We start from the raw sequence: 20,989 nt of genomic DNA on the forward strand, positions 1-20,989 counted from the left end.
AAATATGAGTTCATGTTTATGGGATTTGACATGTGACATTCACAAAAACTTGAATGAAAAATTTTACCATTCAATACTGCAACACTGCTAATGGATCACAAACTTTATTTCTGTTTCACAGTTGAAAACGACAACTTTACTGTAGCTTTAATTATAAATGCAGCCAGTTAAATGCTGCCACTTATATTTGACGCAGTAGAATTTACTTTTACAGTCTGTCAGTCTCCAAACCAGCCTGAGAAATTCTGTTATACATGACAAAGTGAGCTTCTAATGTCCAATTTGTTGATGATAAAATGAAGCCAACACTTGTGGGTTGCTGCCAAGGGTCAACTTGATGTTTACTCAAATTTCCAAGCAGTCACTTATTAACCAGTCAGAAAGCCAAAAGATGCGAGATTTTACTGGTTCACACGCAAACCCTCAAATCGCACCTGCTTACTGTCACTTTGAGGAAGGAGGGTAAGGTTTTCTACTGACTTATTCTTTTGCAATTTTATTGTCAATTCTAGACGCATTGGTTACTTCCGGAGTAGGCAAACGACACATCATTCAGATTGTTCTAAATCCTAACTTTTACTCACTGATCTCCTTAAAGCTGTTTAGTTTTAACCTGTCGTTGCAGCAGCAGACAGTAAGGCTGCTAACTGCGTAAACACTGCTGCTATTCTTTTCCTCTCCTCTCCCAAAAGGTTGTTACATGAGAGGACACTACTTCGTCCTGGGCTCACCGCTCAGGCTCTGATAATGTCTCTCTGGATCTCTGTATTTCTGTGTAACACACATGTCAGATAAAGCTTCCTCAGTAAGCACGAAGTGCATCTTAAAATTACAACAAAGGCATTGAAACTCCACCTACAGACTGTACTGTTCACACTTTCCCAGAGATGGTGATGTGCTCTCGTTTGCGTTCCTCACTCCCTCAACTCTTGCCACTGAGGCTGCTGGGCACGGCGGCCTCCAGGACGGCGGCGGCCAAGCAGCCCGACCCTCTCTCAGCGACTCTGGCCTTCGAGGATCCCAGTGCCTTCAGAGTGAAGAGTTTGGGTGAGCTGCTCCGTGCTCTGGGCATCTTCCGCCTCTGCTCCTTCCCTGTGCTGGTTAACAACTGTGGGAAGGTAAGACCTGAGTTTTCCTCTTGTGATCATTATTTGGACAAAAATGAGATGAATAAAACTGACGAGTGAACAGAAACAGTATTGAGTGGACACAGGTGTGTCAATCTTTAACAGGAATGTTGTCATGTTGTCAACTTGCTGTGGCTGATTATATTATTATCTTTACAGTGGTGTAACATTACACATTATATATATATATGTTTGAATGCAGGACAGAAATGAACAAAATACAGCAGGGTTACAGGTGACACGCTGCCTCTGTGTCATCTCATGACCGTCCATCCTCCTCCGTCTCCCTCACCATCTCCGTCTCTTCTTCTCTCAGCTGATGTCGGTAGCACGCACCCTCCTGGGGAGGAGGGGATTTTCCTTGCTGCTGCGGCCCACTGTGTATGCCCAGTTTGTGGCCGGGGAGAGTGAGAGCGAGATCTCTCAGTCCATGGAGAAGATGAGCTCTCTGGGACTGAGGCCCATGCTGGCGGTGCCCATAGAGGAGGATCTGGGTGAAAGCACTGGGTATGACACGTTGTTAATAACTCAGTGTGCTCAGGCTCCTCTTCCTCCTCGTCCCTTTTGTTATTTAACTTAGCTGTAATTATGGCTGATCTGGACTTTTGCTTGCTGGACAACTGAACATTGTAATTGGAAGCTGATGAAGAGAACTAGAGGATGGAGGAAAGGGTGGAAATAAAGGAAATAAAGAAATGAAAGAAATGAAAGAAAATAGATAAATTAAGGCACATAACTGGATGTTAATGTTAATGTTTGGTAGAGAACAAGTGTAAACCTGTTGATGGCCTGTTGGTTTGTTCGGTCATGTCTTGGTGGTTTCCTGTTTGTTCAGCTACCACAAAACAGCTTGAGAGAGACTTCACATCGTTCTCTATATGTCAAGTAAAGCACATAAGGCCCAAAGTGCAAGGAACTCTCTCCCAGTCACATACTCATCTCTGCACTGCTGCTTTACACTGAGATCCTCTCACATGTTGAACAAAACAAAACAAAATTGCGGTGCTTTTTGTCAACACCAGGGAGAAGAGATATGACGACAACATGGAGGCCATGTTGGAATGTGTGCGGATGTCCCACAGCAACGCCTGGAGCAGAGACCCAATGATGCAGCTGAAGATCACAGCCCTGCTCAGCCCGGAGCTGTGTGTAAGGCAGCGCTTTCCATCACATCATTCATGCTTGTAGGAACTTAGTCTCCAGGCCTCTATTCACTGTAAATTAGATGTCATTACGCAAGAAATGACGTGAAAGGCATATGAATTAACTTTCACACGCTAATTGAATTTTTCAAGAGGCGGGCCCCTAACTAGCACCTTTTTTGGAACATTGATGACATTAAGCTGGATGTTATTTATGTTTGGCTAAAAGGAAAACCATTTGCATAATTTCCAGGGTTTTTAGGTCATATGAGAACACTTACTCACTATGTTTTGGACCTGAGCCAAACTGTAGCTGAATGCAGATCAAACACGTGGGAAAAAAAGATAAGAGTACACATTTTAGTGTTTGAAGTTCTCTTCTGGATCGAACGCCCCCCAGTTTCTACTCTCTGTTTTGATTTGGCGTGGACTGTGTCTCTCTCTTCACTGACGAGTCTGTGCTGCTTGCATCAAGGTGAAAATCACGACCCTCATCGCAGAGCAGCCATACGACCTGAATCTCCTTGTCAGAGCCATGGACGGAGAGGTTCGTCCAGTTTGTCCCACAGTTCACGTACATATTTACATTTGTTGATGGGGGTGATTCTATTATATTAATGATAGCTACATTTAATGTTAACTAACTTATGTTTATGTGGCTTCTAAGCTTTACCTGAAACTGCCTCTTTCAGCCAATCAACTTCCCTGGTTTAGATGAAAGTGAAGTTGCCCATTTCCTCTGTGGCCTGCAAAGACTCAACAAAATAGCAGAGGTACAGATGTGAAGCATCATGGGAAATTCATATTACATGGGAGAACTGCATCAAAGTGATATTCAGATTTACTACTCTTGACTGTGTTTTTTCGAAGGCAAGTGTGAACAAAGTCCGAGTCCTGGTCGATGCGGAGTACACCTACATGAACCCCGCCCTTACTCTTGTCACCATGGCGATGATGAAGAAGTTTAACAAAGATGGCGCCTGGATTTGGAACACATATCAGTGTTATCTGAAGGCAAATATGTATATTTCTGTTTTCATTTTTTAAATATCAGAACATTTCTTTGAATTGCACTGAACGCCACAGTTCATAAAAACAAGTATGCATCTTCTTTGTCTTTAAAAGAGACATTATCAAATACTCCCCTCTCCATCTGTGTCTGTCAGGAGTCCAGGTCTCTCTTGTTAGAAGCCCTGCGTCTGTCCAAAGTGGAGGGTTTCTGTCTGGGAGTAAAGCTGGTGCGAGGAGCCTACATGGACAAAGAAAGGAAGCTGGCAGATACAGCGGGTTGTCTAGACCCCATCCATCAGTGCTGGGAGGACACCAATGTCAGGTGTGTAGGAGGCAGCGGTAATAATCACAGTGATCAAATGCATCCAAGACAATAACAAAAGAAAACTACATAACACTGAATCTAGTGCTCAAAGTGCTTTAGTTTTGTGGTGGGATGAAGTCTGTTGCACATAGCAACTTCTCAAAAACACACAGATCATTTCTGACAGTGAACCTGACACCGAAACACTTGAACTTGTGTTCGTGCAGTTACAACCGATCACTGGATGTGATGCTGGACAACATATCCCAGAAACCTGAGCGCTACAGGATCATAGTCGCCTCTCACAACGAGGAGTCAGTGAGACGAGCCGCCAAACGGTGAATATCACATGGATGGAGTTTTTTGTTGGGAAGCTTAAAATGTTTTGTCATTTAAAATCTTTGAGAGATCTTTTAATCCAGGGCCACTATAATCAATGAAATAGTAATATAATAACCCTTAGTCTGGTTTTACCTTCACTTGAATGTCACTTGATGCTGTGTATCAGCAGTTTCTGACATTTTAAATGGTCACATTTAGAACAAAACAATTTTTCATTTGTTTTTGAGAATATTACTGATGAATGATGAAATTATTCATTGATGCACAGGAAAACAAGCAAAAGATTCAAAATAATCATGTTTTTTTCACAGTTGTGTTTTTCTGCTGCTGCTTTCTGCTTGTGTATCTAATCTCCAGGATTGAAGAGTTGGGTATTGACAAAGATGGAGGCTCAGTGTGTTTCGGCCAGCTGCTGGGCATGTGTGATCACGTCTCCCTCACACTGGGTGAGCTGCACCTTTACATTCTCTGCAACTGGTCCTGTGTCTTTACATGACACATGGCGCAGGACGGCAGCAACTTCTCAGCCAAAATCCTAAAATGGAGTTGCACTGGAGGAACACATTGTATTTCCCTTAGTTGCCCTCATTTCCTCTAAACTAATTCTGAATTTACAGGTGTATGTGGATGGGGAATATTCTCTATTTATGGGTAGTAAAAAAAAGACCTGTAGGTATTGAATCACATGCTGTCTCTTATTAAACAGTACTGAGTGTGCACAAAGCTGGATTTAGCAACTCAAATGTTTGGCATCATCTACATTGAACATTTGTCACTTTTTGTCTTTCATTTCCTCTCTAACATGCCATCATGTCCCTGTCGTCCAACCCCCAGCGAAGGAGGGTTATGCCGTCTACAAGTCAGTGCCGTACGGCTCAGTGGACGACACGCTCCCCTACCTGGTGCGCCGGGCTCAGGAGAATCGCACCGTGCTGCAGGGAATCCGCAAAGAGAGGGACCTACTGAGGAAAGAGTTTTACAGGAGACTGGGTCTGAGGAGAGGTAGCTAATGGGTCACCAGCACAGAGGGAAAACAGAGAAGAGGCGATGTGAGCGAGTTAATGTAAACTGTGCTGCTGAACCACTGCACACATATTATCATAACTGGTCAGTGAAATGGATCAGAGTGGTGGCTACTGAGTGCTGATGAAAAACTGGCATAAATGTAGATGAATTAGCGTGTTTGGTAACTGAACAATGATTTGATGACAAATGAGAACAAAATGTGCAACAATATACAATATGTTTGTTACGTTTGATGGACAAGTGAAAAAATATGCATTTCAAATACATTGTATTAGTAAAAATAACTCAATATCTTTATGGATACATACAAGTGCACGCACGCACACACACACGGTGCCAGTTTAAAGTTTGAACACACCTCATTCAGTGCTTTTTCTTTATTTCTATTATTTTCTACACTGAAGATTAATACTGAAGACATCAAAACTATGAAGTGTGTAGCAGACTGGCTGGTTAATCTAAAGAACACTTGGATGCACAGATCTCTGAGCTTCTGGCCAAACCACTTGAAATTTACGATAAATAGTCTTTGTAATAAAAAGAAAACTCAAAGCATTGTTTATCATTGTTTATTTGCTAAGTATGTCAACAATACTTGACGTGTCTGTCGCCTGGCTGTACAGCCACAAGCCAACCACACTGCAATGCCTTTATTATACAATTCTCTATTAGCAATAACCTTAAAAGTCTTCACGCTGATCCAAAGAAGTTGGCTCTACTGAAACACCACGCTATGCAGTTGCAGTGAGAAGGGCTTGTACTGTGATAACTGAAAGCAGTTTTGAGTCAAACAGAAGGAAAACTTCACACAGCCAAGTGCCGAGCGGAGAAACCCACGTTGGTGGTGTTATGGAATGAAGACTGAAATCCACACGTTCCAAGATTAGTAGTTCCCTTGGTTTTGATTTCTGTAGCCGCCTCGCTGGTAGCCGCCCTGTTTTTGCTGGTAGCCGCCTTTCTGATCTGTGAACATGAAAACAGGATTATCCAAATGGCAGCATTTAATTAGATATGAAAAGGCAAATCATTTTACCTGACTGTCTTTTGATGGTTTACACACAATTTCTAAAGCTCCTAAATCTGCCAGTAGGTTTCTCCTGAACAGACATTCACACCCACTTCTACAGTGATTAGCCAGATACACAGACATTGACAGATTGAGTTCTGTCATACTTTTCATAAGAACGATAATGTGAGCCTTTATCCTCATATTAAAAAATGATCACGTCTCCGTGATGGCTGGCTTTTCACTCCTTCCACTGTGGTTGTTAAGAACAACTGTAAAGACTCTAATACATTACAAGTTAGTTACTGATTAAATGCTAAAAATCCTTCAGTCAGCAGCAGTTAAAAGCAGCAAAGAATAAACAGCAAACGGCCTCTGCAGAAGATCAGGGGCAGGCCTGCGTGGGAAGGTCAACATGTAGCCAGAGTTTTCTTTGGGTATCCAAAGTTCAACTTCAGCGTGGCTCAACATACCTCTCTGGTAGGATTGCTTCTGCTGGTAACCACCTTTCTGATCTGCAAAGCAAAGAACAACCAGTTGTCATTGTTTCTAAGAAGACACCATTCAACCTTTAATAGCAAAGCAGCATTAGAGATGTAGGATGTTTTACAGATAAATTCATAGCCTTGCAAATTTACTTCAATGTGACTTATGGCCATTGACAAACTGGTGGGTGTAAACAATTGCCCTGCATAAATGGCGTATACGTCATACAGCGAAGCATGTGGTCTGAACTCACCTCTGTTGAAGTAGCCTCCATAGACGCCCTGTTTGAGGTCAAAGACGCGCTCGTTATTCTCCACCAAGCTGCCCAGTTTCTCAGCCAGCTGCAGGGCCATGTTCTGCAGGGAGGTGGGCTCTGTGCGGTGCATCACCACGGTCTGTGTGGGCTGGTCGAGTGATGCCTGTTGGGAAGAAGACAGTAAACATTTTTAATAAAAAAAAAAGCAATAATCAGACATTTTCTATCGTGTCTACATGATTAAAATTGACTCCAACAGAACAGAGAAGCCATTGGACTCACCATCAGCTCCTCATTGATGATCATCTTGCTGATGATGCTGTGAACTGTGGGTATCTCCAATTCAAACATCTCAGACAGTGTCTCCATGCTGGAAGACAGACGCACACAAAAAAAACATTTTTTCCATTAAAATTCTCATATTGAGAAAAACGTTTGGATCAAGCTTCGTTAGATGTTTTGTGATTTGCACAACACAAGTAGGCAGAGCAACACCTGACGTTAGAGCCCTTTCTGGTCTAAGTGGATTCAAACTACATAGACAACACAGAGTCTACACAGACCCGTGCTTTGGTGGTGACTGAGACCAGCACTGTAAAAATTTTGCATCTTGTGCTTACCTGATGGAGTCGTATACACTGCTGTATGTGAACAGGTAAGTCCTCAGTGACTCCTCTTGGATCTTCCTATAAAAAGGAAACGCAATCAGAAAATCCGTAAAAATCTAATTATTTGTAAATAATTAAATTGCCAGGTCAAATCATCATGACATGATGTGAAATAATCATCTGAATTCTCATTGTCATGACTCCTCAAATCAATAAAAAAATAACAATACATGATGAGAATGGATACTTCAAAATGTTTATCTGATGGCTGATAACGGTGTCCGCTCACCTGACAAGCATCTCGCGCACTCGCTGTGTCTCAGGAAACAGGTCCCAGACTTTACTGTTCATCTTCTCATTGATGATGAATGAGTGGCAGGTGCGCCAGTCTCCCATCTTCATGGCTTTGCTAGCTGCCACCACGTGCTCCCTCATGCTCTCTGGGGGTCCTGGGGGACAAACACAGAGCTACAGTTATCCTCTCTGCCGTTTATGGATTAAACATCCTGGTGTGAAGAGGTGTTAGGTGACATGTTGCGTACCCAGCAGGGGCTGTCTCTCTCCCACCCTGAGCTGGTGGTGGAACTGCTTGCTGATCATCCTGCGGCGGGCATCAAACTCATGGGCAGCCATGTAGGGGATTTCCAGCAACATGGCTGACACCAGATATACACACTCCAGCAGCTCTAGGTTGATGTGCATGTGGAATGGCACCTGTGAGGGAAGCCAAAGCAACGTTATGCTGAGGTTCTGTGCAACAAATCCAGTCTGTTCTCTGTGGCAGATTTACTGAAATGTTCAATGTTGCAAGGTTTGTAACTTGAACCCTGTTAGCATGCTGATGTGAAGCAGCCCTGTTTACCATGTTTAAAAGCATAGCTATGCCTGTTAGCATGCTAATATTTGGTAATTAGCACAAAACACAAAGTACAGTTGAGTCTGATGGGAGTGTCATCAGTTTTGCAGGTATGTGGTCATAAACAAAAAATTGGAAACATTAAAATTTTGACCTGATGATGACAAGAGATCATCAAAGTTATAACAATTCATCCTGAAACCACATGTCTGTGCAAACTTTCATGTAAGTCTGTCTTGTAGTTGTAAATCGATCTCTAGCAACAACAAGAAAAACTACCATGATCTGGGTCATGATTTTAATGCTTATGTAGGACTTACTTGTCTTCTCTTTTCAATCTTCTCCTGCTCGGCGTTCCTCTCCTGCATGTTCCTCATGAGCAAACCCTGACCCAGGAGCTCTTTAGCACGGCCAGAAGACTGGATGTCTAACAGGGCGTTGTGGGCATCTTTAATCATGCCCTGCCTGAATGCGCAAATACCAAGTTGGACCATGGTTCTGTTGTACAGGATCTAGACAAGAGAAAAAAAAATAGACATTTAGTATTCAGTTAGGGTTCACCTTTTTCTCTGTGTAGCTTTAAGTCTGCCTGCCTACCTGTACGGGCGGGTCAGCGTGCTGGATGTTGTCCTGCAGGTGGCTCATCAGCATCAGGTCGCGGGCCTGGTACCAGCGTGAGTGCAGAGCATGGTGGTAGATGTGGCAAAGGATAGCGCAGGTACGGATACGGTCGGTGCGATCCTTTGCGTAAATGAACTTGCAGAGGCGATCCATGATGACAGCACTGTCCTCCCCCTCGCTCTCCTCCTGGTCCTGCTCGGACTAAACCGCAGATGGAGACAGAGAGAGAGAGACGCCTCAGCATGTAACACTTACTAATAAGGTCACAGAGACGGCTGCTCATTTATACATAGACACGCTCATATCTAAATACACTTCCATCCTATATCCTACTACTTGCCGTTGACACTGAAAATCTGCTGTCTCAGGAAAAGGAACTCAGTTTTCTTCCTTGCTTATATTGTCAAGTGTTTCCTTCTCATATAAGCAGCACCACTCTTGTGCTTCTCTCACCTTGGACTCTCCCTGGAGGCCCAGGCTGCGCCGGTGGGCCTTGTAGTCAAACTTGTAGTAGGTGTGCATGATTCGGCGCAGGTAGATGCGGCAGATCTCCTCTGTGCTGCCCTTGTTCTCCATGTAGTTTAGCAGCCGGTCGATGATGCCACAAACTCGTCCTTCATCCTTCAGATTGTCAACATATTCTGGAGGAAGAGTGGAGAAGGAACCAATGAGCTACGGGAGAGGGCGCTTGAAAATCAAGATTCATACATTTTAGGGATTTTTGCAGCATCATTCTTTTGGTACTTTCACATCTAAAATTAAAATACTCAATACAATGAAAATCATTCCTGCATGGCTCACCTTGTGAGTGGGGATCAGTGTTCTGCATGATCTTGGTGAACTCTTCATCCATCCTCTCTACCAGCGTTAAGATGCATCCACGCACTCTGAATGTCTGACACACACAAACACACAAAATTAAAATTCATTTTTACTACAATGCCATCCTCTATCTGGACTAATAAGACACAACCACTAACTATGTAAAAGGTAAGCTAAAACATACAAAACATGCCCCATAACATACGGCACAAGTGATACAAATACAATCAATGGTAGAGGGATTCCATTTTGCAGAACTCTTCCCATTCACCAGGACGAGCTGCCACCCAAAAATACCACAAAATGTAAAACAAAAACAGGAAAAAGATGATGGGATACCTGGTCTGTGGGGGCCAGATTCTCGCTGTCCTCTGCAATGTTCTCCCCGATGAAGATGTTGTTGTGTTCAAAGAGGATGTCCAGCAGCTCGTCTATACAGTCCAGGCACTTCTTCCACATTTCGGGCTAAAGGGAAACAAAGTCAGAATGATTCAATGAGAGTTTTTCAATCCAAAATATTTTTTTTAAAAACACTGAATATATTTTGCTGCATTCAAGCATTATAAGCATTATATCAATAAATATGCAAACTGCCCTTATTTTCTTGTGTTCAAACACTTAAAATTAATTTTTAAAACTTTTCCAGGTACAATCCCTGAATTTAACAGATATTAAAACATTTAGAAAGACACTGAATCCCACCTTCATGAAGGCCGCCAAGTTGGGGTTGTAGTCGTACAGGGAGGCAATGATGTTGAACTTAATCTTGACCATGATACCCTGGCCCAAGTCATTCTCCGCAGCAATGGCGGCCAGAGCGTGGAGCAGTTCAATCTGGGCAGCTCTGTCAGAGGGAGAGAAAAGAGAGGGATTAGATCAGAGAGACTGCTGCAATGATAATATTTATCATATTTTATGTAATATCTCCTACACTGTAACATTACTATGAGTGTTACAAGTGCAAACCCTTTTGACGTCATTTCTAAAAACACTTAATAGCGTAAATTACATACATTTGAGGGTAAATAAGAGGTACAACTTATTTATTGGCTATAATCTTAAATGGCTAATCCGCTACTGATTTGAAGATTATTACTAAGAATAATATGCATTCTCATATTTTCTTTTAAGTGAGGCTTTAGTGTTACCTGTCAGTGCCCTTTTTGCCTCTTGCTTGCAGGATCTCGTTCAGCTTCTTCACCACCACCGGTATGTTGATCTCTGTGCCTTTGGCGAACATCTTGGGCTTTTCCTGATAAATTGAAGATACCACATAGCAACATAAATACTGACATACATTTCTGGGCTCGTGCTGAAATAGATGACAGTGTGGCAAAGACAAATATGTGCCTCATCTGTTGTGTTTCAGCAGCAGCAAACATAACGGCAGTAAATCTAAACAGGTTTTCTCTGCTTTACCTTGACCATAGGGGCGCCTCCCTTCACCTTCTCCCAGCCTCCCTCAACCTCCTCTCCTCCCTCCTCCTCAGCTTCCTCCTCTAGTCGCTCTTTCTTCTTGGGCTTCTTCTTCTTCCCGAGCTTCTTTTCGCTGGACTTCTCACTTTCTTGGGTCCTGAAGACAGACACAGAGTGTGTGGTGGTAAATACACAATACTGGAGGAGGGAGAGCAACTGCCGCTTGACTTTCGCACTTACTTCTTGAGGAAGACCACGGCCAGGGAAGCGGTCGTTCCTTCTCCTTCGTCCGAACTCTCACTGCCACTGTCAACAGTGTCTGAGCCCCAATCTTCATCATCGTCATCATCATCACTAGAGGAGGACTCATCCTGTCAGAGGGAGAAGCACTCCAGTACGTTAGCTCAGGTATCCCTTCACACAGCAAGTCATGAGTATAGTTTTGTCTTTTGAACCAGGTTTCTCGTCATTCTCTCTGTGTGGTACATTCTTATAAAACATTGCCGGTCTCTTACCCCAGATCCCTTGGCAGACTTGAGGAACTTGCTGGCATCTGCGGAAGCCTCTGGCTTTTTCTTTAAGAAGGACTTGGCTGATACTCCGTCTTCACCTTCCTCTCCATCGCTCTCAGAAGACGAACCTTGTGGAATAAACATTTGGCTGAATTTTAGAGATGATGCTAGCACTTATTCAATACAACCATTATTATTCAGTGTTTCCCCTAGGTTTTTGGGACAGGGACAGTTTTATGAAAGAACAAGCTGATTGACAGAAAATTAATCTGCAACTATTTTTTGAAAATCCAATAAATGTGAGGATTTGCTGCTTTTGTCTGATTTATATCAGTGTAAATTGAGTGTCTTTGGGTTTTGGACTGATGATAGAACAAAACGACAAATTTCACCTTGAGCTCTGGAAAAATGTGGTCTCAGGAGATTAATCGATAGTGAAAATCGTCAGTTGCAGAGTTCTTGTGATTTAACATTAAAAACATGTGTAAACAGCAAGCTTACCAGAGTCCCCTTGCTCCTTCTCCTCCTCTTCATCTGCAGACTCCTGTGGGTTCTAATAGAGACAGAAGACATAGAGATTTTGGTTTAATATTCAGTCTAGAAATCAAAATCTCTTAATCAGTACATTTTTTTTATTTTTGAAGCACAGGGCCACTGAAGGAAGTTTCCAAACATACCTCCTTGTATGCAGCTATTTCAGTTTCGTAATCTCTGTTGTACTTGCGGATCTTCTGGCGCAGTGTACTGAGGGCTTTGGCATTGTTTTTGTTCATCTTCTTCTTTCCCTCTTTGTCCTCCCAAAGCTGCAAAGAAAATATGGTAATTCCTTCTATTGCACTGGAAAAGTGACGAGTGGGACATTTAACTCACCAGACTGCTTTAATCAAAGACAATATACTTCATTTTTACATAGTTGGTCTACTGACCTGGTTCAGGTAGTCCTCCAGGTCGGCCAGAAGACGGATATAGAAAGGGGGAACACCTTCTTTATCCACTATATTCTTGCTTTTGAGGAACGCTCGACATAACAGCTCAAACTCCTCCAGACATTTGGCCATGTCACGAATCTTCATAGCATTGCGGATAGTCTTGATGAGGTTGGTCAACTCCTCAAACCTAACATTTAAGAATTAATGCATTTAAAACAAAAATCGTGGCAATCTTTACAGTTTTTTTTTAACCTAAACTGGGTGACAAAGAGGCCAAACCAACCTTTTATCTTTAGCACTGCGCACCACTCTCTTAGTGTCCTCCTCATCATCACTGAGCAGCAAGGACCTGTGAAAACAATATGGATGTGTGAGATAACTATAAAAAGTAGAATTTTAATCATGATGATGGGACTTATTGTAAGCTGCACTCACTGCTTGAAAGTTGTCCCGGGCGCTTTAGGGGTGATCTCATCTGCGGATGAGGACTCCTCTGACTCGCTGTCAGACCCGGTGGCAAAGAAACGAGACATTGTTGAAGGAAGCTGTCAATCTGCAAAAGAAGAATACATGTGTGAGGAAACTACAGCATCTGTACCATACAGGATAGATTCAATTAATAGGAGCTTCCTGTTGAACAGGTGGATTTTCTCTTTGTTTATTTAGCATTAAGTCACTCCTGCTCCATAATACTGTGACACAGCCAATACAAAACTTTAAATCAACATCTCTTAAATGGGTAGTGGAGTAAGACCGTATGCAATACATCAAAATACAGTTTATTAGTGGTCTAATACATCTATCGGGGCATAAACGAAATTTACGACGTTATTTCAAGCTATTTCATGTCTATTTAGCATTAGCTTCACTGTCTCTATGCAACAACTGGTAGATAAACTGGTGCTTGAGTATGCGTCGGTTGTGCACAATTTGAAGTCTTTGACAGACATCTTATTGCATACAGGTTTATTTAGAGAAGTGTTTTGCATGATTTCGGTGACCGATGGCACACAAAAGTCAATGGCAGCATTAGCAACCTGCGTCTGTACGTGCTAAGCTACAACCTCAACTTAGCTAACGCTTCCTAGCTTTGACAGATTGACTAACGGCAGCCAATAAAACTGAACCCAAAACTGTAGCTCCACCGACAAGTCTTACTCATTATGCTTTTACAGAGTCCCCACAATGTAAGCAAGTACTGTAGCCTGGTAGTTCGCGGGCTAACGCTGATTTATATCGGATAATACAACATGAGCACTAACGTGGCGCAGAATGTTGCTAAGCTAACGTTAGCACCAACCGGTAGGGAGCACCGGGCCTCCCCGCATGTGTAGCCGGTAAGTACACGCCGCTAAAGCTAACAATAATCATACATAGTTTGATCAAACATTGCGACAGACTCACCTACGTCCTTGTGAAAGTTATGTTGCGGTGTGTCTTTCTATTTTGAAGCGTTATAAAATCCAGTTTTGCTGTGTAGCGGCCACAATTAAAGGCGTGCGACAGCCTTGCCGGGCACTGGCGTCAGGAAAGGAAGTGAGCTGTAGATCGACCAAACACAGGGATGGACCACAGCAGATCTACAAACACACTCACAATGGTGACAGAGTCCACCCCCCTTGGGTTATGTCGCCACCCAGCGGGTGAAAATACAACTTCCCCTGACATGAAACCATTCATCTGCTACAACACAGACACATTAAAGGGCCCATATGATGTCTTTTCAGCATAAATCTGCATCTCCGGTGTGACTAGAGACCAAAGTATGAGAAAAGACCGTCCTCTCCCTGTTTCTCCTGCTCCATCTTTCAGTCAGTCTTTGTAAAAAACGCTCTGTTTAGATTTGGCTCCCCTTATGATGTCATGAGGGGATTTGGTGATCATGTGACCTCCTCCAGCCCTTCAGCACAAGCCACCAGGAAATAAGGTACTTTTTTCCATAGACTTACATTATGAAAGAGACGCTTGTAAATCAGCGGATACTTTTTTTTGAGTCACAACCCCCACATGGGAAGTCTAGAAGAGCTGCATGGTTAAATTGTTTTATTTCCAGTGCACATGCTCAGTGGGCCTAACAACGTGGAATATGCGGGTACTTTTATAACTGGGAAGTCAAACTTTTTGACTTCACCTGCCACTGAGAAACTTTCATAGGAATGGAGTCTCCAACGCTGTATCCAGTTGTCTTTATACATCCATGCTTCAGCAGGGCGACTGTCTCCGCCCATTGAAGACCTCCTGAATCCACCTTGTTCCCTGCCATTGTTTTTTCCTCCCCAACACCAGCTTCTTCTAACATGAAGATGTCAAAGGTGAGATTGTTCTGTTCCTCTAAACGCTCCGTTTGGACAGAGGCTGAAAACAGCTGCTGCAGCCACGAAAAATAATGTTGAACATCAAACCATGTAAACCTGCTGTAGTAGGACCACCAAACCCAAGTATGAACTTTTAAATGGGCATAATATGGGACCTTGAAGACATAAGATATTAATAAGATAGAAACTCTTCAGATAGGGTTAATTCACAGCATATTTATTTAAAATATCTCAGATACATGTATACTCCTCATGCCACACTTCTCTAAGTAAAATGCTAGTGTTAGGATTTATTTGGTGACAAAAATATTTGATTTTTTCTCATAAAGATGTGAAACAATATCAGAGGATACAACATTGACACCCATACTTTACCCCCATTTCATCAGTGTCCATTAATATATATTAATATTTAAACTGGCAGTGGAAAAAGCAGTTTCAGCCTTAGGACAAAGCTTTATTTTAAAGCTAAAAACCATTTAGTAAAAACCATTCTATATCGTAGGTTAGATGACAACCAATTGAGAGTATTTAAAGGTATACATGTAATTAAACTTGTAATTGGTAATCATTTTAGGGAGTTAACAAAAATTACGTTATATTGCAGTCTTGTGGAGTTTTCCTGTGAGCATACAACACCAGACCAGATTTCAATAATACAACCAAAGCCAGTGCACAGAAAAGCTTCATTACACAGCACATCATATTAAACAATTCTTAAATGAGTACAGCAGTTGTATATGTTAGCATATTTATTATTAAAATGCATTTATTGAACATAAAATATGTACAGTGTGAAATTGTAACTGTAAGTTTATGGGTATATTCTGGGAATACAATGAAATCAATGTCAGCATTCTTCCTCTTGTTTACTGTATTTCAGCAGCTCTGAAAAAAACAACAACATTCCGTTAATAACACAAACACATAATTCTTAACATGTAAGAAAATAAATTAACATTGGGATCTTGGCAGGATTATAAGACCAGAGGGTGGGTAGAGTAGGGGGTCAGCGAGAGATGGCGAACGTGAGCTTTCAATAAATATGGCTCTCCTCTAACCTGACTAGATCGCCATGGTAACTTATACAGCACGCCTAACCTGCTCAAGAGGAGGTTCAGACTTAGGGGTTAATTTGGTTCTAAAAAGCGCCGTCCTTTCACTAATTCTTTTCCTGATGACGTTCTCTATGATCTCTCAGCTGAGAGAAGACAAACTTGTTGAGCCATTTGTTAGTAACGCCACCAAACAAAGCTGTGCAGTTACTATAGCATAAAACTGTATGCATCGTGTAGCCACGGCAACCTAAATACAGAAAATCTGTAATACTGACACACACACCAACAAAATGTTACTCAGCAGATCCACACACTAAAGGAATGATGAAGACACAGCAGATGGCACAGCAACCCAAAACATTTGCAACAAATTAATTGAGATAAACCACAAGAACGACTCCTACCTTCTCTCAGTCTTCTTATTTCTTCTGATTTCATTTTGAGTTGCTGCTCAAGCACGACACATTTGGGACAACCTGCAATACAGATTGAATCATTGCATTATTAGGAAAAGGCTTCTGGGAAATAGTCCTTCACCTTTATTTTCTGTATATCAGATAAGCGAAGGCGACCAACTAATTCATAACTTCCCTATATTGCTCCCACTTCCTCCTGCCAGTGTTATGTGGTTAAGGTGGTGCAGTAGTCATCATCCAGAGGTACCAGTTTGAGATTAACCATGCAAACTGGGGTCTCTACAGTCAATTTTGGTTACTTTTAATCAGCAAAACAGTCTTTTTAGAGAATATACTAAAGGTTACTGGTGTTCAGATCAGAGGTTTGATTAAAATTAGTCCTATAATCCAGTAAATCCTTGCTGATTTACCGTGGCCTTGAGGTTTAGCTAGCAGACCTCGATGGCTGTTTGCAGGCTGTTTCAGGGCTCTGGCTCTGCTAGCTGCATCACAAGATGTTGAGGTTTCAGCAGTACTGGCTGGCACTGCAGCATCTGAAAGTGTGTGATAACAAGCTGGTGAGAAATTACATCACTATCTGGCTTAATTGTTCTACGCAATAGAACAGTACGACACAATCCCAACCCACCATCTCTTTGGGTTTTAGCTGGCAAAGCTCTCTGACTGGGAGTCGGCTGTTTCAGGTTTTTGGCCCTGTTTGCACAATCACTGGTAGATGTTGAGGCTTCAGCACTAGCGGATGGTAAGGGAGCATCTGAAAGGAGGAGATAGAAGTGTGAGGCAATAAAGTTATGCCTGTTCAGTGAGCTCAGAAAAGAACACATTCACAGTTACAGTTGGATAGTGGAAATATCAACCAGGCAAGTCTTAAAATATTAAAATAATACTAAAATAGCGCCATGATCACATTTCTTTGCAATAACTTAGCATTTACCTATTTTCTTCCTCTTTGCTACTGGTAAAGCTTCACCTCTGGCTAAGGGGTGCTTCTTTGCTTGTGAGAGCTTCGCCGCAGGGTTGGTAGCTGTTGGGAAAAAAAAAACAATTACATTGAAATTAATGACCATGCATGTGCCCTCTCTGTGCAGACCTTGTCCTGCTGGCTGTGTGGCCAATATATGAGTACCTGTAGGTCCAGAGAGTTTGTCAGTGCTTGAAGTGGCTGGTGCGTTGCTTCTTGCTGATGGCACCCTGAGCCCTGATGCAGCTCTCTGGATACCTGATGGTATGCCACTCAACTGCGGTTTCCGCAAGCCAGAATTGGGCTGCTTGAATCCTAATGCCAGCCCTGAGGGATGACAGACAAAAAAAGAATAATCTGTAAAAATTAAGGTAAACTAAAACCTTACAAATTAAAAACTATACATGACACAAATTTTAATGCTTAGAGTGCTTACAATTCTTTACTCTGAATATTAATGCAGAATGAAACTACAATCTACCAAACCAATTCAACAGAATACACACAGCCTACCTGTTGTTTTGGTACGCAAGTTGTAGGAGCTTGATATTCCTGTGGTCTTAAATACACAAGAACAGAAGACTGTCATCAATACATGTAGTCAATGCTTGTGGCCTGGTCGCACTCAAAAAAGTGGATTTAACAGATGAAACTGACAAAGGCACTGAACAGAACATGCCAACAACATTTTGTACACTTAGAGGGTTATAAAGACACACAACATTCAAATCCTACCACTTGGGGTGAATCAGAGGCAGCAGTATTTCTCAAAGCTTCAGCTTGCGTTCTTTGTCTCGTCATGGGCAGGCCGGATGTCAACGGATCAAACCGTCCTGGAAGTGTGGAGGCTGGCTTGTACTTCAAAAACTGGGATGGCACTTTCGTAGAAGGCAAAAGGGATTTAGCAGCAGGTTGCGTCAAGAATGTTTTTCGGTCACAGACGATGTTTGGTGGAACGTCTGATGCCGCCTGAGCATCCGGCTTTGGGGGACCTTCCCCATACAGTTTTTTCTGCGCCGCTAAGATTTTGCCTTCTTCTCGTTCAATGTTGTAGTTGAACATTTTGCAGTTGGTCATTGGTGTAGAAGTAATCAAAGAGTCTGCCCTCAAATCTAGGGTATCATCCAAATTGAATGCGCTTGCGTTGTTGTTCTCCGTATCCAAGCTTTGATGGTCTAAAGTGTCGGAAAGACCATCTCTCAGAGGCAGACCTGACTGTGAATGATCCTTTGTTTCATGTGGAGCAGCTCCAGGAGCTACCTCCACAGCTGGATTAGCTTCAAATGTGCTCCCAGGGGTATCAGCCATCTTGGCATTAGAGTTTGTACTGGCTGCTGTCTCATCATGTCTGGACAGTTCATGTCGGTGGATTTCAGAATTGTTGTCTTTAGGGCCACTTGTTGAATTGAAGACTTCAGTGGGAGAGGGCTTGTCCACAGTGTTCTGGTGACTGTCACTTGAGCTTGTTTCTGACAAAGTTATTGTGCCATTCTGTTTAGACTGAGGTTTAGAATCAAAAGTATTGTTCTGGAGAGAAAAGCTTTTAGTACCAGTTTCCCCTAAAATAGAATTGCCACTGGATTTTCGAAGAGGATGCTTATCAAATGTGGTGTTCTGTACATCGCAAGAACCACTTGCCATTCCTGCAGAGCAATTCTGATTAATAACAGGGGACATTTCCATGGTGTTCTTACAGACTGAAGCAGCCCGACCTTTAGCGTCACTCTCCACTTTTGGACTGTTTACATTAAATGGAGGAAGATCCAGTGTTTGATTCTGAAGGGAGGATGTTTGAGCAATAGTGTTTAAATTGGCAGAGGCACTCAGATTAGTGTGCTCGACAATGTTAAATGTGCCGTTCACAGACCCAGTGGTTTTTGGGCTTGGTTGCGGCACCTTGCTGGTCAACTCAGCGTCATTTCTGGTAGGTAGCTCTTCATCATTAGCTTTCACAGTATTAGAAGCCTCCACGGGATCGCTATGAATCTCTAGAGTGACATTCTTTGAGCTAGTGTTACACTGCGTATTAGAAGTATGGAACTGTGACGCAGCACACTGAACAGACATGTCACTAGAGGAACTTAGGTCACGGGTAACATTAGCAGGATGGGTACCAAGTGTGTCCTCAGCCGATGTTTGAATCTTCACCATGTTTTGTCCACTGGTCTCCAACGACGGCCTACTGTCTTCCAAAGCACTCCCCATAGAAATATCCCGAGTTGCTTCCAAGGAATGCTTTGTTAGGTTTTCCCCCACACACTTATTAGATTGTTCACTAAAGGAGCTTATGGTGTGGGTGACATTGCTGTCAAGAGTACCTGACAAGTCTCCACCTTGGATAATATCCAATGTGCCAGGCTCTGCCACAGTTTTTTCACTGAGCTCAGACGAAGGCATGTTGTTTTGCAAATTAGCCACGGGTGAAATACCCCACGTGACCTCCGTGGAGGATATTTCTCCTCCTGGTGATGCCTCTGAATCACGTGTAACATCAAGGAGCGTAATCTCTGGGAAGTTACTGTCATCCAGCCAGCGCAGAGGAGCATCTTTGCGCCGCTGTGCTGATCTTCCAAGCATCTTGGCATTTGGGACCGGACTAGCTGTAGTCTCATTATGGTTTGACAGTTGAGGAGGGTGGACTTCAGCATTGTTTTCTTTCGCACTCGTACTTGCGTTACAGACCTTAGAGGGACAGGTCTTGTCCAAAGTACTCTGGTGACTGTCACTTGGGCTTGTTTCTGACGTAATTTTTGTGCCATTCTGTTTAGACAGTGAATGGAAATGACTATCAAAAGTGACGTCCTGCCCATCACATGAACCAAGTGCCCTATCAGCTGAACTGTTCTGCTTCATTCCAAGGGACCTTTCAGTGGTGTTCTTGGGGATTGAACTGGCCTGATCTGCTGCCTCACCCTCCACTTTGGGGCTGTTAACATTAGACTGGAGAATGTCAAGCGTCTTCTTCTGAGGGCAAGGAATTTGAGCAGTGGTGGAGGCACTCAACTGGGAGGCCTGGAGAGTGGTAAAGGTGCTGTTTGAGGCCCCAGCTTTTACAGGTGTAGCAGGCACGCTGTCAGGAAGAGCTGAATCATTTCTAGTCAGCTGCATCGTGCAATCGTATGTAACATCAAGGAGAGTAATATCTGGCAAGTATTCGTCAAACAGCCAGCGTGCAGGAGGATTCGTCTCGCCTAATGACTGGCCAGAATTGCTACTGGGGAGATCTGAGTTGGGATGCTGACTAGAACCTCCAGTTGATTTTTGACCATTTGCTGTGGTAAAACCAAAAGAAAAAAGAGGAACAGTTGAGTGAGAATGGCTTTCCTTTCTTGAAGGCTCTGGAGATGGACGTTTGTTACTAATATTTAAATACTTTAATATTGGTGTGAGAGCAGACTGGAGACCAGAGAGCCGGGACTTTGCCTTGACTCCATTGCTGCTTGTTGGAGCTGGGGTTGAAAAGGTGCAGGTGTCAGAGACAGGCTCATTTTCTCCACTTGGCTGTGCAGAGGAACATCCCACTACATCTCCTACTTGGACATTGAGCTTTGAAGTCCCAGCCACAGCTGTGACTCCTGGTGGAATATTTTCTCGGCATTCATCGGCCTGGTGATTTTCTTGACTACATGAGGTTTGCAGTGTTGTCTCATTGTCCATGCTGAACGATTTCTCTTTTGCTTTTACAGCAGGAAAATAGGGATGTATAATAAGGACGGGACGCTCTATTCAAACTTCTTGCCACATATCTGTTCAGGTGTCTTCTCAGAATCTCCTT

The 20,989-nt window shown here is 42.8% G+C and overlaps 3 protein-coding genes across 4 annotated transcripts; 1 reads left to right on the forward strand and 2 right to left on the reverse strand.

Moving 5' to 3' along the window:
• The first annotated feature begins 443 nt into the window (after positions 1–443).
• prodh2 (proline dehydrogenase 2) lies at positions 444–5,504 on the forward strand. Its single transcript, XM_070851414.1, has 11 exons — positions 444–462; positions 886–1,118; positions 1,444–1,634; positions 2,150–2,276; positions 2,745–2,816; positions 2,962–3,042; positions 3,140–3,283; positions 3,436–3,602; positions 3,812–3,922; positions 4,284–4,372; positions 4,761–5,504. The coding sequence occupies exons 2-11, from the start codon at positions 888–890 to the stop codon at positions 4,934–4,936; spliced, it is 1,389 nt and encodes a 462-aa protein (XP_070707515.1). The 5' UTR covers positions 444–462; positions 886–887; the 3' UTR covers positions 4,937–5,504.
• Positions 5,505–5,507: 3 nt separating this feature from the next.
• On the reverse strand, positions 5,508–13,994 carry eif3c (eukaryotic translation initiation factor 3, subunit C). Its single transcript, XM_070851413.1, has 23 exons — positions 13,869–13,994; positions 12,900–13,017; positions 12,748–12,813; positions 12,462–12,651; positions 12,213–12,338; positions 12,037–12,088; positions 11,539–11,663; positions 11,264–11,394; positions 11,027–11,180; positions 10,756–10,859; positions 10,310–10,451; positions 9,947–10,072; positions 9,587–9,680; positions 9,239–9,426; positions 8,762–8,986; positions 8,485–8,676; positions 7,851–8,022; positions 7,598–7,757; positions 7,321–7,386; positions 6,983–7,070; positions 6,698–6,863; positions 6,432–6,473; positions 5,508–5,915 (listed from the first exon to the last, which is right to left on the reverse strand). Exons 2-23 carry the CDS (start codon positions 12,995–12,997, stop codon positions 5,836–5,838), a joined length of 2,787 nt encoding a protein of 928 aa, XP_070707514.1. The 5' UTR covers positions 12,998–13,017; positions 13,869–13,994; the 3' UTR covers positions 5,508–5,835.
• A 1,058-nt stretch (positions 13,995–15,052) lies between these two features.
• On the reverse strand, positions 15,053–19,244 carry LOC139220074 (pneumococcal serine-rich repeat protein-like). 2 transcript variants are annotated; one of them, XM_070852136.1, is made up of 8 exons: positions 17,950–19,244; positions 17,728–17,773; positions 17,380–17,541; positions 17,188–17,277; positions 16,882–17,007; positions 16,691–16,786; positions 16,242–16,313; positions 15,053–15,667 (listed from the first exon to the last, which is right to left on the reverse strand). In XM_070852136.1, exons 1-8 carry the CDS (start codon positions 18,895–18,897, stop codon positions 15,630–15,632), a joined length of 1,578 nt encoding a protein of 525 aa, XP_070708237.1. In that variant the 5' UTR covers positions 18,898–19,244; the 3' UTR covers positions 15,053–15,629. The 2 variants fall into 2 exon arrangements, with proteins under 2 accessions (XP_070708237.1, XP_070708236.1); XM_070852135.1 differs by having other exon boundaries at positions 16,664–16,786.
• Between the last annotated feature and the right edge of the window lie 1,745 nt (positions 19,245–20,989).

This window comes from Pempheris klunzingeri, chromosome 20 (genome assembly GCF_042242105.1).
Source record: "Pempheris klunzingeri isolate RE-2024b chromosome 20, fPemKlu1.hap1, whole genome shotgun sequence".
NCBI lineage: Eukaryota > Metazoa > Chordata > Actinopteri > Acropomatiformes > Pempheridae > Pempheris > Pempheris klunzingeri.